Here is a 21902-nt window from a genome sequence, read left to right as displayed (position 1 = left end):
AAATACCGCCTGTCGGCACATGTCGGCTCAAAAAAACAGTGAAAAACCACATGTCGACCTTTTGGCTGTCGACTTTGGACATGTTGACCTAAAGCTTGTGTTGACCTAATGACCTGTCGACCTAAACCCATGTCGTACTTGACCCATATTGACCTTGACCCATGTCGACCTAATGGTGTCGACCCAATAGGTGTCAACCATCATGTTGTAGACCTAATGACCCGTCTAGTCACCCTGCAGCCACGCCACTGCTAAAATAGCTATAAATCTGTGTGTGGGAATGAAGTATTTGTTTAGACATAATGTTATTCTGATGATTACAGCATCTGAGGATGACTGGTAGATTGTAATGCAATCAGATTGTGATTTCCAGACCACTAATGAACAAGACAAGGAACCATCTAATTGCTATGAGCTACAACCCTCTTCTTTTCCTCTGCAGTAGATTTCATAAGTGACCTCCAAGCACTGGCAAACATTAGCTGGGCCCGGAATCTGACCTTCATCCCTGTGTCTTATAAAGAGAACGTAACATCCATAGAAGGGGAATTATTGTGTTACACACATTTCATTTCTTACATATTTCTTTTCCGAAGAACCCAGGTCTTCATTTATCATTTTATCTCCCATCGCAATCGAGGTCAGAACATCTGATTGTCTTATTGTAGCGTTTATCACATGACTTTCAGCCTATTTTAGATTGCATGCACAAACCACAAATACAGTATCTGCCTGGGGCTGTACAGAACATATTACACAGAGGTTAGCGCAACATTTCTCTTTACTTCTGTCAATAATGCTCCTTCCAACGCGAAAATAGCACAAACTCGCCATAAAACATGGCGAATTTTTCTCATTGAATACTGCCCAATGTGTTTTAGTGTTTCATGTAACACCAGTACTGATAGGGTTCAGAGTTAGCTGGTGGTTATGAGAGAGATTACAGAGAGGTGCTGGTAGTGGAGGGAGAGAGTTGTGGTGGTGAGAGAGAGTTTGCTGGTGGTGGGAGGGAGTAGCTGATGGCAGTAGTGGGAGAGAGCTTGTTGCTGGTTGGAGTGAGCTTGTTGCTGGTGGCGGTGGGGAAGGGGGGGATGCTGGTGGTGGTGGGAGGGAGTTGCTGCTAGTGGTAGTGGTGGAAGGGAGTAGCTGGTGGTGATGGGAGAGAGTTTGTTGCTGGTGGTGACGGGAGTAAGATTGCTGGTGATGGTGATAGGAGAGAGTTTGCTGGTGGTGGTGGGAGGGAGTAGCTGGTGGTGACGGGAGTAAGATTGCTGGTGATGGTGATAAGGAGAGAGTTTGCTGGTGGTGGTGGGAGGCAGGGAGTTTGCTGTTGGTGGCAGGAGAGAGGTGCTGGTGGTGTGAGAGAGTTTGTTTCTGTGAGAAAGTTGCTGGTGGCTATGGGAGAGAGTCATTGGTGGTGGTGGTGGGAGAGAGTTGCTGGTGGTGGTGGTGGTGCTGGGAGAGAGTTTGTTGGTGGTGGGGGTGGGAGATAGTTGGTGGTGGTGGGAGAGAGTTTGTTGTTGGGGTGATGGGAGAGAGTTGCTGGTGGTGGTGGCGGGATAGAGTAGCTGGTGGTGGTGGTGGAAGGGAGTTGCTGATGCTGGTGGGAGAGATTTGATGGTGGTGATGGGAGAGAGATGCAGGTGGTGGAAGGAGAGAGTTTTCTGGTGGTGATGGGAGAGTTTTGCTGGTGGTGATGGGAGAGAGTTTGTTGCTGGTGGTGATGGCAGAGAGGTGCTGGTGGGGATGGGAGAGAGGTGCTTGTGGTGGTGGTGGTGAGAGAGAGTTTGCTGGTGGTGATGGGAGAGAGGTGCTTGTGGTGGTGGTGGTGGTGGTGGGAGAGAGAGTTTGTTGCTGGTGGGGATGGGAGAGAGGTGCTTGTGGTGGTGGTGGTGGTGGGAGAGAGGTGCTGGGAGAGAGTTTGTTGCTGGTGGTGATGGGAGAGAGGTGCTTGTGGTGGTGGGAGAGAGGTGCTGGGAGAGAGTTTGTTGCTGGTGGGGATGGGAGAGAGGTGCTTGTGGTGGTGGTGGTGGGAGAGAGGTGCTGGGAGAGAGTTTGTTGCTAGTGGGGATGGGAGAGAGGTGCCTGTGGTGGTGGTGGGAGAGAGTTGCTGCTGATGTCTCCATATTCACAGTACATCAAAGAATTTGTAACATTGGTGCCAAATGCGGACTTCAGATGACTAAACCTATATACTGCGTAACGCTGCTATTTACTGAACTGTTCCAGACAAATATTTGAAATTTAACACAATTAAAGGTGAACAAACCTGCAGCAATATTTTATATAAATCTAAGCCCTGGGTGCACATAATACAGAACCGCTCTGTATATCGGCAATCCCAAGATGTGCATGCATTACTTATTTAGCATTTTCAGCTCACCCACATATGTCCCTAACATGGATTATTAATACTGGTCTATTCCTTTCTCAGCCAGTCCCCGTCTAAGGTCATGTACAGTATATCACAGGGCACAACTTGTGAATCTCATCACCTCTGAGGGTTGGATTATGATAGTCTGTACAGATCTAATGGGTTCTGCAGTGTTTCATCATTCAAATTTCTATAAAATGCCATAATCAATAGTGAACGGATTCACCAAGCTCTCTAATTATTCCAACAAAAACAAGCAAATAACGGCAATTCTGACTCTTGTTTAATAAAAAAAAAAAAAAAAATTTTAAATATTGGAGATTTCTCATACATGACATCATTTCAAGGGTCCACTCATTTCAATTTTCTGTAAAATAAATAAATCAATCAATCCGCTTAGCTCGGTAATGAGACTTGAGCTCTGATTGGCTTTTGACGCACCCAATTAAAATGTTTCCAGAGAAAATTGCCCCTCTCGGATCTAGCAACACGATAGCAGCCCAACGTATTTACGGTCCCCCTATGCATCATTATGGGCCAGGGTCTGATTAACCCTTTGAGGGCCAAGTGCATTTAACAAAATAGGTGTGAAAATCGCCAAGCAAACAATATTATTCACCATAATGACCCATAATGTTACCTTATATAGGAGATACAATCTTTTTTTTACACAATATTTTTTATTTGAATTTATATAACAAATGTGAGCGACGCTGGCAATTTTTAGCGGCTATTTTGCACACCGCTCACAGAGATGTTGGCACTCAAAGGGTTAAGGGTCTCAGATGCCCCTAGGTTAACACTCTTGGTGCCCCAGAAGACTGCACAGATTATAGAGTGTCCTACCTTCTTCTACGCACACCGGAGTGTCATTCGGCCGCCAGGACAGAGAGCCGTTATTAAGCAGCACGCACATCTTCTTTGAGGGACCCTTAAGCCGGTATCCATTCTGACAGTGAAACCGGACAATGGCATTTTCAAAGAAGACACCGATGCTCTGCGTCCTGTAGCCGTTTTCAGGGACTTCTGGGACGTTACAGGTGCTCAGGTCTTCAAACCCTGAAAAGTAAAACAGAAATGTGCAGCGCGTGATTACCAGGTACAAGACAAAGCAATCATAGACGGCCACCATCCTGAAGCATTCCCCCCAAGACATGGAGTGTACATCTTGCAGGGAGGCACAGAGAGACAATGTGATTGGGTACAGATCACCATCGCTGGGTCTCTGTAAAGTTTTGCAATGAAAGACACCTACAAATCCACGATCAATGCCACCCATATAGAATGCCATCTGAAAGTGGAGTAAGCTGTTGTAGCCTATGAGATAAAATTACAAGAAGAGGGATCTGCCAGATCCCTCCCCATCACACATGTCTTTGCAATTATTTCACTTTTGACTCAAAGCAGGTATAGGCTTCTGTCTCTGTGGGTTATTAATAGTACAATGAGGCCAACTATCTACAGTATATCAGGGTTGCCTACTTTTGGGCTGTCCTCTACCGGAGGGGACAGCCAGCTAGGAGGAAAAGGGGGTGGGGCTGTGAAAGGAGTGGAGTAGGAGGCGAGACTAACTGGACAAATCCTGTTTGAGGGCGTAGCCATTGCCATCTCATCATTGTGGCCCCGTCCAATGATGACATTTAACAGTGTGGGACCCCGATGATGAGATTTGCGTCATCAGGTCCCCTCTGCCCCCTTCGCCGGGGGGGTGATTGGGAGACTGGGGGGACTCCAGGAACTTGCCCACATCCCCCGGGGGGCAGACCAGATTAGGGTAGGCAAGTATGAAATATATATTAATAGCAGAAAGACAACTTTCAAGAGTGACTTATTTCTATGATGTCTGTGCAGGGCAGAACATATATCAAATGCAAAGGTCTTGGTCCTTAGAATTGCACCCCGCTGTCAGTGCAGGGTGAGCTGGCTGTGGAGGTGGGAGGCAGCGCTGGACCCTGGTTCTGCAAGTATATTGGTGTAAAATTGAGGTATGTGTGTAATAAAGTTGTACTTTTCTGTGTGTGTGTTTTATTTTTACATTCTTTTTACAGTTGGACTACAAGTCTCAGCATGCCCATTAATACCCCACATGCTGGGACTTGTGGTTCGCCAAGTGCCAGCATGCAAGGGAGGCCTGTTGGCACTTGCAGTTCACCTGTATAAAGCAATGTTATGTATGAATGATTTAACCCTATCAAGCCAGCGTCCAAAGCCCACGGACGCCGGTGACAGCCCCAGGCTTCAGCCCTGAACGGGTGAAGCCTGGGGGGGACCCCTATATTGGAGGAGTCCCACTCCCCCAGGTACCCCGTCCAAGGCTGACCAGCCACGGTGCTCATGGTATGGCCGGGGGACCTTATGTAAAAAGTGTCCCCCGGCTGATGACATGACACCACGGGCTGTTGGAGCCTAGTGCTGGTTTCGAAATACGGGGGACCCCCAGATTTTTTGTTCCCCATATTGTTGGAACCAGGTCTGGCTCAAAAATCATACATGTCCTTAAATTCACCAATTTTCATGACTAAAATTCGCACATTTTCATGACAAAAAATCGCCCATTATCGCACTTTTTTGCAGCGAATTCGCATCTCATTAAATAGGAGTATTGCAGGGAAAAAATGCAATTTTAAAAAGTGCAATAATGCGCAATTTTGTAAAGGGACTAAAAATCTCATCCTGTTAAATGTCACCCACTGTGTATTAGGAGACAGCATTTCCTAGGCCAGAGCCAAATTTCTGTCTCTGAATCTGTGTTACCACTGATAGTTGGTCAGGTTTAATTAAATAGGTAATTACTTTAATGTTCTAAACTAAATATGCGCATGCCAAGATATAATCGATAGGTCACTGGGAACTTGTCCTAAATAATAACGGAACATGGTAATCATTTTATTAGTTAGCAGTAGATCGTAAATTTGCAATGTACCTGCTGTAGGGACCTATTGGCCTGGTATTACAGTATATCAGCACCACCACCCCAGTACGCACACTGTGCTGCAGCACTGAGTAGGTATAATCCCCCGTGTTATAACTACTGTAGTGCTGCAGCACAGTGTTCATACTGGGGTGGTGGTGCTGATATACGGTACTGTAACACCAGGCCATTTACAAACGTGACAAAACCTATATGGATGTACACAAGGGAAGGCATACTTACACTGTCATTTACACAAGCTTACAGCCTGATGACTGACAATTGGCTCGGCGGTTTACGTATTTTCCCATGACTCAGAATCAGGCCCATTTTCACCAAAGAACCGTTTACGCTTACAGAGTCACAGGAGCGCCATAATGTGAGATCCACCGGAGTGCAGCTTAATGTTATATATTGTGTAACATCTCCTGTCATTCCTCATTGATCAGGCCGCGACGTGTTCCATTGCAGAGGCAGCGTCTGACTGACAGCAATGACATGTACAAGCAGGAGCTCCCAGGCTACGCGAGCGAGGAATACATCGCTTTGTCTTTGCTGAGCACATCGTGTTCTGCTGCTACAGTTTTTCTAACAGATTTTTTTATTTAAATGTTTGCACTCGTTTCATTTGTTCCATTCACAATGTGCCCATAGAATGTCACCGGATGGTTAGGGATATATTCAATGCTACAGCAAACTGATGCACATCCAATTACATGTTCTGTCTGAGCAAGTGCCTGACACGGCAGCTGATGGCATTTGTATTGTGACTTTGTCACAGATGGAGATAGAATTTCTGTGAAAAGGGAGTCTCTGGGGGGAGGGGGGGGGGGAGACAATGCCTAAGTCGACATACACAATGTCAACAAGCTAAATGTCAATTTGAGTTTTTCATTGTTTATGCTAGGGGCACTGTGTGGTATAATATGTATACTAGAGCTCTGTGTGGTATAATATGTATACTGTGGGCACTGGGTGGTATAATAGGTACTTGTTTCCTAGCACGGCCACACCGATTTACATCGGGGTGGTCGTGTCGGAAAAATCGGGTCGATCGCATCGCATGCGATTTGGTCGCATGCGATGCGATCGACGCGACCGACCCGATTTTAGACCCGATTTTTTGATTGAATAAAATGTAAATTGGGTCCCTGGGACCCGATTTTACATTGGATTCAATGTAAAATCTTCCCTAGACCCCCAAATTTAACGACGTAAACCCCACCCCACGATAGACGCGAACCCGAAGCGTGGCGAGCGCAGCGAGCCCGCGAGGGGCGGCGGTGCGCGTCCTCCGACCTTTTCATTCCCCTACTATCCACTAGGGCGTGGAGTGAGAATAGAATAGTGTGGCGAGCGCAGCGAGCCACCGAGCCCGAAGCGTGGCGAGCGCAGCGAGCCCCGCGAGGGGACGCGGATACCTGTGAAGCCCGTGAAGGGACGCGTTTACCTGTGAAGGTATCCGCGTCCCCTCGCGGGGCTCGCTGCGCTCGCCACGCTTCGGGCTCGGTGGCTCGCTGCGCTCGCCACACTATTCTATTCTCACTCCACGCCCTAGTGGATAGTAGGGGAATGAAAAGGTCGGAGGACGCGCACCGCCGACCCTCGCGGGCTCGCTGCGCTCGCCACGCTTCGGGTTCGCGTCTATCGTGGGGTGACGACGGGGACATCTATAATGTGAAATGGGTCATATTGGCCCATTTCACATTTTTCACATTTTCTCACGATTTCAATGTTAAAAAATATTTTAACATTGAAGCCAATGGAAAAATCGGGGGCATCGCGTTGGGACCAATGTTAATGGTCCCGACCGACGCCCCGATATTTTACCTTTCCCGACAAGATTTCAATGTTAAAATATTTTTTAACATTGAAGCCTATGGAAAAATCGGGGGCATCGCGTCGGTCGCGTCGGGACCAATGTTAATGGTCCCGACCGACGCGATGCCCCCGATATTGTGTCCTAGCCGGAAAAATGGACCTGATTTCAAAGGAAATCGGGTCCATCGTCTGGATCGTGTACCTTAACTTAAAGGTACACGATCCATAAGATTGTGGCCGTGCTAGGAAACAAGTACCGTATAATATGTATACTGGGGGCACTGTGTGGCAGAATGTGCATACAATGTGTATACAAGGGACACTGTGTGGTATAATGTTTATCTTGTGTACACTGTGTGGCATAATGTTTAAGCTGGAGCACTTTATGGCATATTGTCTATACTGGGACACTTTGTGGCATAATGTTTATACTGGGGCACTTTGTGGCATAATGTGTATACAATGAACATTGTGTGGTATAATGTTTATCTTGTGAACACTGTGTGGCATAATGTTTATACTGGGGCACTTTGTGGCAGTGTTTATACTGGGGCATTTTGTGGCATAATGTTTATACTGGGGCACTTTGTAGCATAATGTTTATACTGGGGCACTTTGTGGCATAATGATTATACTGAGGCACTGTGTGGCATAATGTGTATACAATGAACATTGTGTGGTATAATGTTTATCTTGTGAACACTGTGTGGCATAATGTTTAAACTGGAGAACTTTGTGGCATAATGTTTATACTGGGGCACTTTGTGGCATAATGTTTATACTGGTGCATTTTGTGGCATAATGTTTATACTGGGGCATTTTGTGGCATAATGATTATAATGGGGCACTGTGTGGCAGAATGTGTATACAAGGGACACTGTGTGGTATAATGTTTATCTTGTGTACACTGTGTGGCATAATGTTTAAACTGGAGCACTTTGTGGCATAATTTTTATACTGGGGCACTTTATGGCATAATGTTTATACTGGGGCACTTTGTGGCATAATGATTATACTGGGGCACTGTGTGGCATAATGATTATACTGGGGCACTGTGTGGCATAATAATTATACTGGGGCACTGTGTGGCATAATGTGTATACAAGGGACACCGTGTAACATAATGTGTATTCTGGGGACACTGTGTAACATAATGTGTATATGGGGGGCACTGTGAGGCATAATGTGTATACTGGGGTCACTGTGTGGCATAGGTCCTTATTCCGATTCACTCGCAAAAGCAAATTCCTTCTCAAATGGACACAACCATGTGCACTGCAAGTGGGGTAGATGTAACTTGTGCATAGAGAGTTAGATTTGAATGGGGTTTTACTTCAAAGTGAGATCTATATTGCATTGTAAAAATAAAGCTGTCAGTATTTTCCCTGCACAGAAAATAACTCACCCAAATCTAATTCTCTCTGCACATGTAGCATCTGCCCCCCACCCCCAGTGCACATGGTTTTGCCCATTTTGAGAACAAATTTGTACTGCGATCAGATCTGAATAAGGCCCAATGTGTATACTGGAGACACTGTGCGGCATAATGTGTATACTGGAGCACTTTGTGGCATAATGTGTATACAAGGGACACTGTGCGGCATAATGTTTATACTGGGGACACTAGATGGCACAAGGTGTATACTGTGGGAACTGTGTGATATAAGGTGTATACTGGGGACACTAATTGTGGGTACTTCAGTGTGTGACATAATGTAATATTATTAGCATATATTAGTTGCCATGTGACCCCAGCAAACCTTACTCTCTGTACATGTTACACCTGCCCCACCTGCTGTGCAGCGTGGTTTTGTCCATATGCAAACATTTCAGCCTTGCTCATGGTCTGAATAAGCCCCATTGAATGATACATTTTACCCTGGTTTAATAAAATAACTTATAAAACAATGTCCCATTAAGATGGATCAATGCCTGTACTACATGACACAGGGTAACCGTCCCTTCCTGCCACCACAGACATGCAACCTCTTCCCTGTGCCCGCAGCACATTATTCCCTCCCTCTCCCCGGCTCATGCCATTGTAGTGGTGAGACTGGCACAAGTCACCGGAGCGCAGCATTAATACGTGTCTAATCTCTTCTGTTTGTGACTTATGAAGCGAACCTTGTTTGCCCTTGGACACAGAATGTGGTATAAATATGCAGCGGCACGGATGAGAGGAGTCCTGATTAGATGCCGTAAAGGCTGTGGAAATGTCATTGGTACAGATCATTTCTCCACACACACGCACACACACGCGCGCGCAAGTCCGAACCGCAGAATTATTTGCAGTGTTCTGAGTTGCTGCAAAGGTCCTATAAAGCTCTTTATGGCCGGAGGGCCGGGTTCATTTTAGGAGACCGTGGGGCAGATTTATTAAGCCTGTTGAAGTGATAAAGTGTAAGTTGATAACACAGCATCCAATCAGCTCCTAGCTGTCATTTTTCAAACCCAGTAAGTAACTTGGCAGTTAGGTACTGATTTGCCAGTAAAGTCATTTTAGCACTTCCCCAGGTTTAGTAAATCTGCCCCTCATTACGGTGTCTGACCTCTGGCATTGGGCCTACGTCCTCACACACACGTGTGCTCACAGGCCCGATCACCGGCCCGTGCCACGTACACAGCGAGGGAAGTGAGGCGTCCACAATGAGAACATCCTGTTGGCTAGGAAGAAAGGGATTTCCGATAAGTGCGTATTGATCCGCCCTGACGGCGCTCGTCCCCGAAGACAATAAATAGCTACAAGCAGATAAAAATAACGCACGCAAGAAACAAAGCGCTCGGCTGATTCCTCCTGGCGGAAAGCAATTTGCAAATTAAATGGGGAATTAAAATGAGGATAATCTCTTCTGGAAGAGGTCATATTATTCTCTCGGATAGACCTCCGACGTAATCTAAATGCCCACGGTAACAGACGCCGGCAATATTAATGCCTCTGATAGGGCTGCATCGTGAAGGGGATTACGGGTGGCATAAAACCTTTAAGAGAGATAAAAGGGCCTGATTCAAGGCTGTGCTTGCAACCTAGTTAAAAGGGAAAAGCCATCAGGCCAAACGCCCCCCCCCCCCCCCCCACCCTGCTGCGCGAATCCCGTCGGTAACATGCGATGGGGTGTGTACAGTACCACATCCCCTCGCATCAGGCTGCACGGAGAAGATGGCCGCTGTACTCCAAATTTGGGGCGGGCTTAGACGTCATGTGACGTCAGCCACCCGCCCCAAGCAGGCATTTCCACGCCTGCATTAGCAGGAGGAACGCCCAGCGGTTATATGGGGACACCCATAAAACATGGCTGATACTTTATCTCTCTCCACATTATCACTCTCCATGGTTTAGTACATCTCTCCCTGAGACATAAATGCCCTTTTCTGCGAATCACCAGGAAAATGGCCGCCACACTATGTTCACAGTGATTTCCGACGCCATGGGAGGAGTCAGGATATTTATATGTAGCAGGTGCAGGGTTCGTGATGCAGGGTACACAGTGTCTAGGTTGACAGCCAATAAGTTAACATGCACTAAGTCGACTGGTTGACATTGAAAAAAGGTCGACTCTCACTAGGCTTACATTAATAAAAGGTCGACACATGAAAAGGTCAACATACGTTTTTCAGATTTTTTTGGTGTCAGTGTCAGCAAGCGGACCCCAATTAGTGTAGGGCATACCCCCGCATGGTGACCCATGTTGACCTTTTGCTTTGTCAACCTTTTTGTCAATGTCGACCAAATGTTATGTCGGCCTTTGGTGTCAACTTACTGACCGTCGATCTAGACACCGCCAACCTACTATGTGGATACCCTGCACAGGTAAGCTCTGTAGCAAGGTGTGTTTCCATTCCTTGTATGTAACAGATCTTAGGCCTGATTCAGCTTCAATTGGTCCCCAGAGAATTCGCTGTGGAAACCGACGTTTCCAGTCTGCACATGCGTGTCGGCGAATATACGCATGTGCAGACCCTATGGGCCAGATGTACTAAGCTTGAAAAGTGATAAAATGGAGAGTGATAAACAACTAGCCAATCAGCAACTACTTGCTATGTCACAGGCTGTGTTTGAAAAATGACAGATAGGAGCTGATTGGTTGGAGGTTTTTCACTTTCCATTTTATCACTTTTCAAGGCTTAGTACATCTCACCCTATGTGCGATGCACAGAGGGTGGTAGACAGGGGGCTGACGAATGGGGCAATTTCTGGGCGTGCCCACAATAACGGTGGGTGCGTCCAGGAAACTGCTGGGCATCCCCATGGGAACGCCTGCATGACGTCAGAGCCCGACACTTTCTCGGCATGTTCTTTGTAAATAAAAGTCAGCCAAGACGGACTTTTATTTACGAAGAGTTAAAGAAAATAATCCGATGGTCGGCAACTAACGAATAATTTTTTGCACGTACACGAATGGATGTGTATGTAAATGCATCCATTTGCATGCTGGCGGAGACCTTCCCAAGGCGGTGTGGGGGCATTTACTCACCTGTCGGTCAGCCTTTACCTGCTCACTAAGTAGCGAATGTACGCTGCTTAGCAAACCATCCAGAATCAGGCCCCTTATGTACGCTTTGCACGCTCCTACATGCAGAATATCTGCCCTGCTATGTCATACAGGATGCAAATGAGAAAGATGAAGTAACCAACTCAGGTTCCATCCTCGGCTGCTGCTTATTCATCCAAGCGCACAAAGATTTACATTCCCCAGAACCAGGCCCGGGAGAGGGAGTCTGCGATGTGAGCTGCAATCTGCTGAGTTATGGGAAAACCGCAGGAGGCGACAGCTCGGTGCCAGCGCTGCAGCGTGAGATGTTACCTAACTGGCATCAGGAAATCCCATGGCTGGAAGCTTTGTGCCTGGCATGTAAGTGGCATTAGGATGTTGTGACATCTGCGGGGAGTCTGTATGGACTGGTGCGATGAAGCAGCACCAGATACCGGGGTGGATATTGACATGGTCGACGCCGAAAAACGGTCAACACACTTTTTTGCTGTTTTGATGTCTTTGTTGACGTGGACACTGATGTTATCAAACTACAAATCCCATCATGCCTTGCCACAGTTTTGCTATAAGGGAGTGTTTAAACTGTGGCAAGGCATGCTGGGATTTGTAGTTTCACAACATCTGGAGAGCCATAGAGAGCCTGTCCTTCCCTAGTGGAGGGTAGGGTGTGAAAAACTCATGTCGACCTATTCACTTTCGAACTTCCCATTGTTGACTAAATGCTTGTGTCAACCTTTTGGCCCTGTCGACTTATTTCATGTGTCGACCTTTAGAGGTCGTCCTAATGTATGTCAATCTTCATAGTGTCGACCTAGTGACCATATCCCGCTCCGGTCTCTCACCGCGTTCTCCTGGCATGATGGGAACGAGCGCTGCACTAAATAATACATTCTCATTTCTAGCACCCTGCTCGGGTCATAAATCTCATCTTCTGTGTTACCTGCTCGGCTGTTATTAAACAGCAATGCGCATTATTGTAATGGAATCAGACAGAGGAGACCTCCGGGGAGGAGTACAGCAGAACACGCAGCACATCAGCCTGTGATCTATGGGGTGCAGGGAGCAGCGTTAGTGCTGGCCCCACATCCTCCAAACAATTAAGTTCTCCCCACCTGCGAGCCACAGAGCCGTGATTAATTGATCTGCAGCTTTCACGGCACAAACGAGCTGACTCGTTACTTTTCCAGGACGTTAAAGAACATTTCAGGCAACTTTTTTTAGATTCATAACTTTCATTCTCTGTTCCTCATAGACTGTAGATGTGTCCTCATTCCCCTAGCTGCATACACCATATGGCATGTATATATTATATACCATATGGCGGTATCCTATTCACCATAGAGGAACAGAATAAAATATTAAAAACCATCAAGGTCTCAATGTAGACCGGACTCTCACCAAGTGGGGTGGTCCACTTAAAAACATACTTGCCTACCCTCCCGGAATGGCCGGGAGGGTCCCGCAAATTGGGTTCCCCTCTGGCCCCCCGGGAAGGTGGGTAAGTCTCCCGCATTTTGACCACAGCCACGGTTCCCCCCCTTCCCCGCGGTATAAAATGCAGGTCCGCGGAAGGGGGTGGGGCTAAAATGGCGTGAATTGCGTCATTTTGCATCATTTTAGCCCCATCCACAGACCCACGATTTAATGTGGCTGCTTCTTTTGGGGGTGGGGCTATGTGACGTCAGCATCGCCCCACCCCCGAAACTTCGCCTCATCCCACCCCCCACAAGGCCACGATGTAACAATCTATCGCCGGCTGACTATAAGGCTGCGGTGTAACATGCTATCGCCGGCTGACTTTAAGCCCACCGTGTAACAATCTGTCGCCGGCTGACTATAAGGCCGCAGTGTAACAATCTATCCCGGCTAACTATAAGGCCGCAGTGTAACAATCTATCCCGGCTAACTATAAGGCCGCGGTGTAAAAATCTATCGCCGGCTGACTATGAGGCCGCAGTGTAACAATCTATCCCGGCTGACTATAAGGCCGCAGAGTAACAATCTATCGCCGGTTGACTATAAGGCCTTGGTATAACAATCTGCCGCCGGCTGACTATAAGGCCGCGGAGTAACAATCTATCGCCGGTTGACTATAAGACCTTGGTATAACAATCTACCGCCGGCTGACTATAAGACCTTGGTATAACAATCTATCGCTGGCTGACTATAAGCCCACCGTGTAATAATCTGTCGCCGGCTGACTATAAGGCCGCAGTGTAACAATCTATCGCCGGCTGACTATAAGGCCGCGGTGTAACAATCTATCGCCGGCTGACTATAAGGCCGCGGTGTAACAATCTATCGCCGGCTGACTATAAGGCCGCGGTGTAACAATCTATCGCCGGCTGACTATAAGGCCGCGGTGTAACAATCTATCGCCGGCTGACTATAAGGCCACGGTGTAACAATCCATCGCCGGCTCACTATAAGACCGCGGTGTAACAATCTGTCGATGGCTCACTATAAGGCCACGGTGTAACAATCTATCACCGGCTCACTATAAGGCCACGGTGTAACAATCTATCACCGGCTCCCTAGAAGGCCGCGGTGTAACAATCTATCGCCGGCTGACTATAAGGCTGCGGTGTAACAATCTATCGCCGGCTGACTATAAGGCCACGGTGTAACAATCTATCACCGGCTCACTAGAAGGCCACGGTGTAACAATCTATCACCGGCTCACTAGAAGGCCACGGTGTAACAATCTATCGCCGGCTAACTATAAGGCCACAGTGTAACAATCTATCGCCGGCTGACTATAAGGCTACAGTGTAACAATGTATCCCGGCTGACTATAAGGCCACGGTGTAACAATCTATCGCCGGCTAACTATAAGGTCGCGGTGTAACACTCTATCGCCGGCTGACTATAAGGCCACAGTGTAACAATCTATCGCCGGCTGACTATAAGGCTACAGTGTAACAATGTATCCCGGCTGACTATAAGGCCACGGTGTAACACTCTATCGCCGGCTAACTATAAGGTCACGGTGTAACACTCTATCGCCGGCTGACTATAAGGCCACGGTGTAACAATCTATCACCGGCTCACTATAAGGCTGCGCGGCGTAACAATCCATCGCCGGCTGACTATAAGGCTACAGTGTAACAATGTATCCCGGCTGACTATAAGGCCGCGGTGTAACACTCTATCGCCGGCTAACTATAAGGTCGCGGTGTAACACTCTATCGCCGGCTGACATGTTTGCACACATTTGTTGCTAGAAGAACAACACTGATGGCGATTGACTCATATAATAGATGACGGTGATCAGTATCAAAACCGGTGATCAGTTTTGATACTGATCACCGTCATCTATTATACATTGTCAAGCGCCATCAGTGCTGTTCTTCTAGCAACAAGTATTCACCAAAGGAGGTGTGCCAGTGACCCTCCATCAACATTGAGGCAGCACGGACTCCTAAATTTTTGTTTTCTTGTATGTCTGCACACATTGCATAACTCAGATTCTTACTTCTTAATTAACTTTAAATGTGAAAAGATCTGAATTAATGAGCGCGCTGCAGAACAGGATATAAACCGCGCAACGCCGGAGTGGATATATAGAGCCCGTTACTGTACATTCGCTCCCTCCGCGCTGACGATGAAAATAAAATGTTCCGTCATAAAGTCAGTGATTCAGATACAGAGAAATTACTTTGGTGAATTAGCAAATTACACAGGAATTACTTAATGGCCGCACTAGATTACATGATTCCTACCACTACATCTGCAGCTTAATATTTGCTGAAGTGTTTCAGGAGACGTTAATGAGGACTCAGATGCCCTCGGAATGATCTAATTACTGAGGTGATAAATCACTGACCCTGAGCAAATAATTGGGGCGATGCTTGCAGTAGGTATGGATCAACAGGTCGACAGGCAGTATTGGTTGACAAGTAGAAGGTGGAAACATGAAAAAGGATGGCATGCAATAGGTCGAAGTGGTGAAAATGTCGACACAAGGACGACATGCGGTTTCAATTTTTGTGTGTCTATGTTGACATAGATACCATATTAGTGTACCACATCCCCTTGGATGGCCCACTATTATATTCGCCCACTGGGATGGTAAATTATAAACAATTCATGTTGATCTTTTTTCCATTTCGACCTTTCGCTTATGTCAACATTTCATTTTGTCCTATATATGTGCCACGAGCAATTCTCCAGGCGCCATTCCACTGGGGCCACAGGGGTGGTGACGGTCAGCCCTCTGTGTTTCCCAGCAGGGACATGCCCGCGTTGGGACCCATTCACACATACTTTTGAAGCAAGGACAACCCGGGTCGGCACCTTTCACACTGAACCCAGGATGACCCTGCATTTCTATGAGAATATCATTGAAAATGGCCTTTTTTAGGCCCACAAAGATTAGGTAATTAGGGAAAGGGGTAAAGGGAGAGGGGGAGGGCGGGCCTTTGCAGACATTGCAGGCTTTCAGGGGTGTAATAGCACTGCTGGGATCTGTTGTGCCACAGAGCTTGCACAGTGTCTTCCTATATGCTGTGTGATTGCCAATGCAGACATTTTTGGCTTTCAGGCTGTCAGGGGTTAAAACGCACTGCTGGGGTCTGTAGTGCCACAGAACATGCACAGTGTCTCCCTGCACGCTGTATGCTGCCTGTGGGTGATGTGTCTGTGAGCATCCACCACAACAGGAAGTTGCCCTGCTAGCCAATCAGCATCAGCAGAGGCAAGGGAAGGAGGGACATGTCCCTGCACCTTTCACACCAGCCAGTAGTCCGGGAAGGACCCAGGAGCAACCCTGCCTGCTAGCAATACAAAGTAGCAGTGATGAGAGGATCACTTATGATTGGCTCCCTGTCTAATAAATATAAACTAAAAGGTCATTAGGTCAACCCTATTTAGGCTGACACATGCATTGGGTGACCACTGAAGGTCGATGGGCAAAAGCTGGCGATAACCCATAGAAATATGCATTTTAGCCCCAGAATTTAGTGAATTCCCCCCTGCTGTCCGGACCGGCTCACACTGTGAACCATTATAACCACAGCGTGGGCAGCCCGGCATGGCACACGCCACTGCTGGGTACCACCACTGACTGGATCCGGAGTCCTTTCATCTCCCAGTGCCTTGTGTAGCGATTGATGCTTCCAGCCTCTGTTTATCTGTTGGTATTTCTAATTTACGCTGAATGCGGAATAAAAGCTTTACAGCGACATTATTGCATTGATAGGGCTAATTAGTGTAATTATTGTGTACATCTGCTAAGCGCTCTCTTGCATGCCATCCGGTAACGCGCAGCTAAACAGTAATTACGGCCAGGCTGTGCATACGTACTGAAACGGCGGAGAGAGTGAGATCATTACCCGGCAATCTACTGATGCCGCAGATTCCACCTGATTACACTAATAGGCACGGAGACGGAGAACCATCCCCTACTTACAGGCAGCTTTATGGGGAGTGTGGAGATGGGGAATGAATTATGCATTCCGATGGAGTCCAGGGTGGTTTATACTCAGCCATATATAACGGAGTATATGCTGTGCGATGCTGCCGAGGGTTCCTGCCTGCAGTGCTTATTTATTCTGCTGCCTTGCAAGTGTGTGACACCCGTACAGGGGAGGAGAGGTGCCCCCTTGGGAGCAGGAGCCCAGCGGTGGATGACTTCATTGCCTCCCTCTGTGCAATGGTGCGGCGTGCAGATCAAAGGTTGACAGCCATAGGTCAACATGGAAGGGGTCGACACTGGAAATGGTCGACACAAGCAAAAGTTGACATGGGAAGGTCGACATGGGTTTTTAACATTTCTTGTGGCAACACCTAAGTATGTAGACCCCGCAATGAGTATACCCTCCCACGCCACGCTCCCCTACCGCTGTGATCGGCGCACTTTACCGATCCTGCGGTGCGGCATTCTGCTAACTCCTAATGCTGGGAGAATATAGGCAGATCCAGGGGTTCTATCAGATGCATTAGGGAAGTCCTTCTGGAGTCAATGCCGGCATCAGAGGACTATCTATAACCTGCAATATGTCTACAATCCCAGTGGCGTAACAATGGCACTGGCTTGGGGGACATGGCCTTGTGGGGGTGCATGGTCTCTGCAGATTCCAATGGGTCAGGCCATACATATGGAATCTGCTGAAAATGTCCCTCCAAAAATGGCTGCCGCCTTGGAGGAGACAGATGCTACTGGGTAGCGTATATCATTACCCGGAAGTTACAGTTTCCAGGTAGCGATATATATATATATTGCCCCTGGAATATACATATTGCCCTTGGCAAAGAGCATGTAACCCGATGGCAATGTGCATGTAACTCCCTAGCAATGGGCATATAACTCCCTGGCAACAAGCATGTAACCCCTAGTAATGAGCATGTAATCCCTGGCAATGAGCATATAACTCCCTGGCAACAAGCATGCAACCCCTAGCAATGAGCATGTAATCCCTGGCAATGAGCATGTAACCTCGGGCAACAAGAATGAAACCCCTGGCAGTAATCATTAAACCCCTATCTGTAAGCATGTAACCCCTGGCAACAAGAATTTAGGTAAAAAATTAGAATAAATATAAGGGGGTGGGAGCGCCATCATTTTTTTGGGGCTGGGGGGGGAACAAAATTTCTAGTTTCGCCACTAATGCTTCCTGATGTCCCTAGTAGAGAGATTTTGCAGCTCTCCCTGAGTGCCGTACTAGGGCCTTCGTACAGCAGCTCTCAGACCCCCAGCCCCTGTCAGTGCTCATACCGCACATCCAGTAACAGAACCATCCGTGCGTTATACTCACTCCTGACAAACTGTTGAAAGTTCAACCTGATTAATACACAGTTCAGTGGTTGGCACAAAATATTGAATTTTCATGGAAGCAGAAAATAATTTTGACTTTATCTCAGAGCAACAATATAACACATTTCCATAGCGCATTGCGTTATCTCACTGTGCAGGTTCCGGTGACTGGCAATTACTGCTGCATAACCTGAAGGGAACTCTCTCCTGACCATTAGGTGTATTTATTTATTTTCACATTATTTTAGAATCAACAGATTGTACTAAAGGACAATTCAATGAGACTTAGCAAAATTCTCCTCCAAGCCCTTAAATTCGAATTCAAGATCGCATTTCCCGTCCTTGTAATGAGAAATGTGGACTTCTCAAATTTACTAAAAATAAAGTGAAATAGCACCGGAGGGAGTCCTGTGATAATAATGCTATCTTGGGATAGTGTTTTCTGAGCTCCCCCCTGCTGGAAGTGAAATCTGTTCTCAGATCTGGCCCCAGTGATCAGCCGCCTGCATCCAGGGACAGGTGTTCGGTGACCCCCAGTCATCTGCTCCTGTGCTCCTGCCGTGACCCCATTATCTTATCAGTGTGTATGGGTCATAGGGAAAACAGTAATAGGGACTCCCGTGCTCCTTCTCATCCTCCCGTCACCCGTAAGGGGAAGTACTGCTGCTAGGGAGGAGGAGGAGGTCCATGGGGTCTGGGCAGCACAGCAGGCAGCGGGGGGTGAGAGGGTGCCCGTGGGTCCCCACATGTCTTACGCCTGGGAGCCTCCTGCTGCAGATGGGTGCAGGGACTGCCGTGCTCCTCCTCATCATCCCGTCACCCGTAAGGGGAAGTACTGCTGCTAGGGAGGAGGTCCATGGGTCCGGGCAGCACAGCAAGCAGCGGGGGGTGAGAGGATGCCCGTGGGTCCCCCTATCTCTTACACCTGGGAGCCTCCAGCTGCAGATGGGTACAGGGACTCCCGTGCTCCTCCTCATCCTCCCGTCGCCCATAAGGGGAAGTACTGCTGCTAGGAAGGAGGAGGTCACTGGGTCCGGGTAGCACAGCAGGAGGCTGCCCGGACAGCAGATGAGGGGGATGGGCCACGTGGGACAGCGGGGGATGCAAAAAGAAACCCATAGGCTTCTATAGGGTAACACCAGAAAAAAGCTGGCATTACCCTCTGTGGTGGAAATGCGGCGGTTTGGTTGATCATTGGGTTTGCGGTATCCGGCGTTAGATTTCCATGGTTACTCCTGCGTTCTGCTGTTATAGATAAATCACGAGGCGGCTGCTAATAACTAGGCCCCTAAGCCGCTACCATTGCCTATACCATTTGCCTGTGCTGGGCGATGGACCTGTAAACACTGCTTAGCGGATACTGGCCAGACACATCTTCCTCGTGTCACCGTCATCTTCTCTGGCCTGATGATACGCTCCGCTAGCTTCCTTCAGGACCACGCCTGGCTGCAGCGTTGTCATTCACTAGGTGTCCCGGGTGACCTTGCTCTCAGCAATGCCTCCAACGCTCAGCAAGTGACAGCAAGCCGGTGCTGTGCGGTTCCTTCCCGGCTTTGTGCTCTCATGCTACCAATTCTAGTTATGTAATTGTGTGTCACCTAATACGGCCTCGCTCCCCATCACGCACAGGGCCGGCTTTATCAGCAGAAACACTTGGGTCGGGCCCGGAGCCCAGAGAGCCCTCTCCCGTCATGTCTACATTCAGATCCCTTTTATCATAAATCCTCATTGCGCGTAGTATGGGATTTTACAGGGGATTTCACAAAGGGTTGAGGTAAGGGAGACCCTTCCGAGAGACAGCAAATAATGACCACTCTCCTGCAGAGTAATGTGTCCTGCTGACAGCTGCACTCCCAGCACTTAGCATAGCACCCCATTCCAGAAACCCTTCCACCACCCCCCCCCCCCCCCCCACACACACACACACACACTGGCTGCAAAGTGTCTCCACTACTGCGACATTCCCATAATACGCAATTCCCAGGCAGCAGACAGCTTAGCACAGATGGACTAGCGGTGTGAGCTGTATCATCACAAACACTCAACGCTGATTGATTTTATACCGCGTCGTCTCATCAACAACAACATTTCTCTGAACATGACACGATAACAGCGACAAGGTCTGGGAATAAACGCCTTGTTTGCTGGAACCCAAGCAGGCCTTGGCTTACCATCCAACATGACCCATTCCATTAGGTACAAAATGCTCTGTTTCTGGATTTCCCTGCCAGTGACAGTTACAGAGGTGGGGCTCCAGCACAGTCCAAAATTCAAAGAGGGGGGGTCACATCTACTGCCAGCGAGTCTAGGACAGTGATGTTTGGAGTGGCAGTAGGTGTGGCTCCCCTTATTAAATATTGGACTGTGCTGCAGGCTCACATCTGCAACTGCCACTGACAGGGAAGTCCAGAAACAGAGCAGTTTGTACCTAATGGAATGGGTCATGTTGGAGGGTATGGGCACAGCCTCGGGGCAGTTACCTGGCCAGCTGAGGCTGGGGGAGACGCCAATATTCTGACCCTCAGTATTAGCGCTCACTTGCCAGAACCAATTTGACTCTAGGGGGGGAATTTACTAAAGGAAATTTGTAAAAAAAAATAGGTGTATTTGTATCCAGAAATAAACTTATTTTTGACATTAACTATTCCGAAAATACGGCAATTCGTAGTCGTATTGATGTGCTATCAATACAAATACGAATTGCCGTATTTTCGGAATAGTAAATGTCAAAAATACGTTTATTTCTGGATACAAATACACCAATTTTTTTTTTCCAAATTTCCTTTAGTAAATTTCCCCCCTAGAGGTCAACATACATTAGGTCAACCCCTAAAGGTTGACAGGGCTTAGGTTGACACATGAAATAGGTTGTTATGACTAAAAACGACAGGGTCAGAATGTCGACGCAAGCATTAGGTCGACGATGGGACAGTCGACAGTCAAAAGGTCGGGTACTTGTGAGTTATCCGGGCTGCCGATTTTTTGATTGTATGCCTTAAGTTAAGGCATACAATCAGATGCGATGCGATATCGCATCGCATCGCATCGCATCGCATGCGACCATCAGATGCGATGACCCGATTTTTCCATAGGAATCAATGTTAAAATTGACTGAGTCCATTTTAACATGGAATTCAATGGGAAAAAGGGGTCCTTTTCATACCCCTACTATCCAAGTGGGCATGGAGTTGGATATAAACCTGTGGCGAGCGTAGCGAGCCACCGAGCCCGAAGCGTGGCGAGCGAAGCGAGCCCCGCGAGGGGACGGTATTCTGTGTCCCCTCGCGGGGCTCGCTACGCTCGCCACGCTTCGGGCTCGGTGGCTCGCTACGCTCACCACAGGTTTATATCCAACTCCATGCCCACTTGGATAGTAGGGGTATGAAAAGGACCCCTTTTTCCCATTGAATTCCATGTTAAAATGGACTCAGTCCATTTTAACATTGATTCCTATGGAAAAATCGGGTCATCGCATCGCATCCGATGGTCGCATGCGATGCGATGCGATGTGCCCGATCCGACCCGATTTAGAAATCGGCAGCCCGGATAACT

The 21902-nt window shown here is 47.8% G+C and overlaps 1 protein-coding gene across 3 annotated transcripts in view; it reads right to left on the bottom strand.

Moving 5' to 3' along the window:
- The window catches only part of SUSD4 (sushi domain containing 4), a 78402-nt gene that overhangs the window by 39055 nt on the left and 17445 nt on the right, over window positions 1-21902 (bottom strand). For all 3 annotated transcript variants that reach the window (XM_083175584.1, XM_083175583.1, XM_083175585.1), the window contains exon 3: window positions 3221-3433. In XM_083175584.1, the coding sequence (XP_083031710.1) occupies window positions 3221-3433 (213 nt within the window). The remainder of the gene's footprint in view (window positions 1-3220; window positions 3434-21902) is intronic.

The sequence above is a fragment of the Crinia signifera genome, chromosome 3, assembly GCF_055691185.1.
Source record: "Crinia signifera chromosome 3, ASM5569118v1, whole genome shotgun sequence".
In the NCBI taxonomy this organism is placed as follows: Eukaryota; Metazoa; Chordata; class Amphibia; order Anura; family Myobatrachidae; genus Crinia; species Crinia signifera.
The sequence above is the reverse complement of the archived record's forward strand: the minus strand, read 5'-3'. Positions and strand labels throughout refer to the sequence as shown.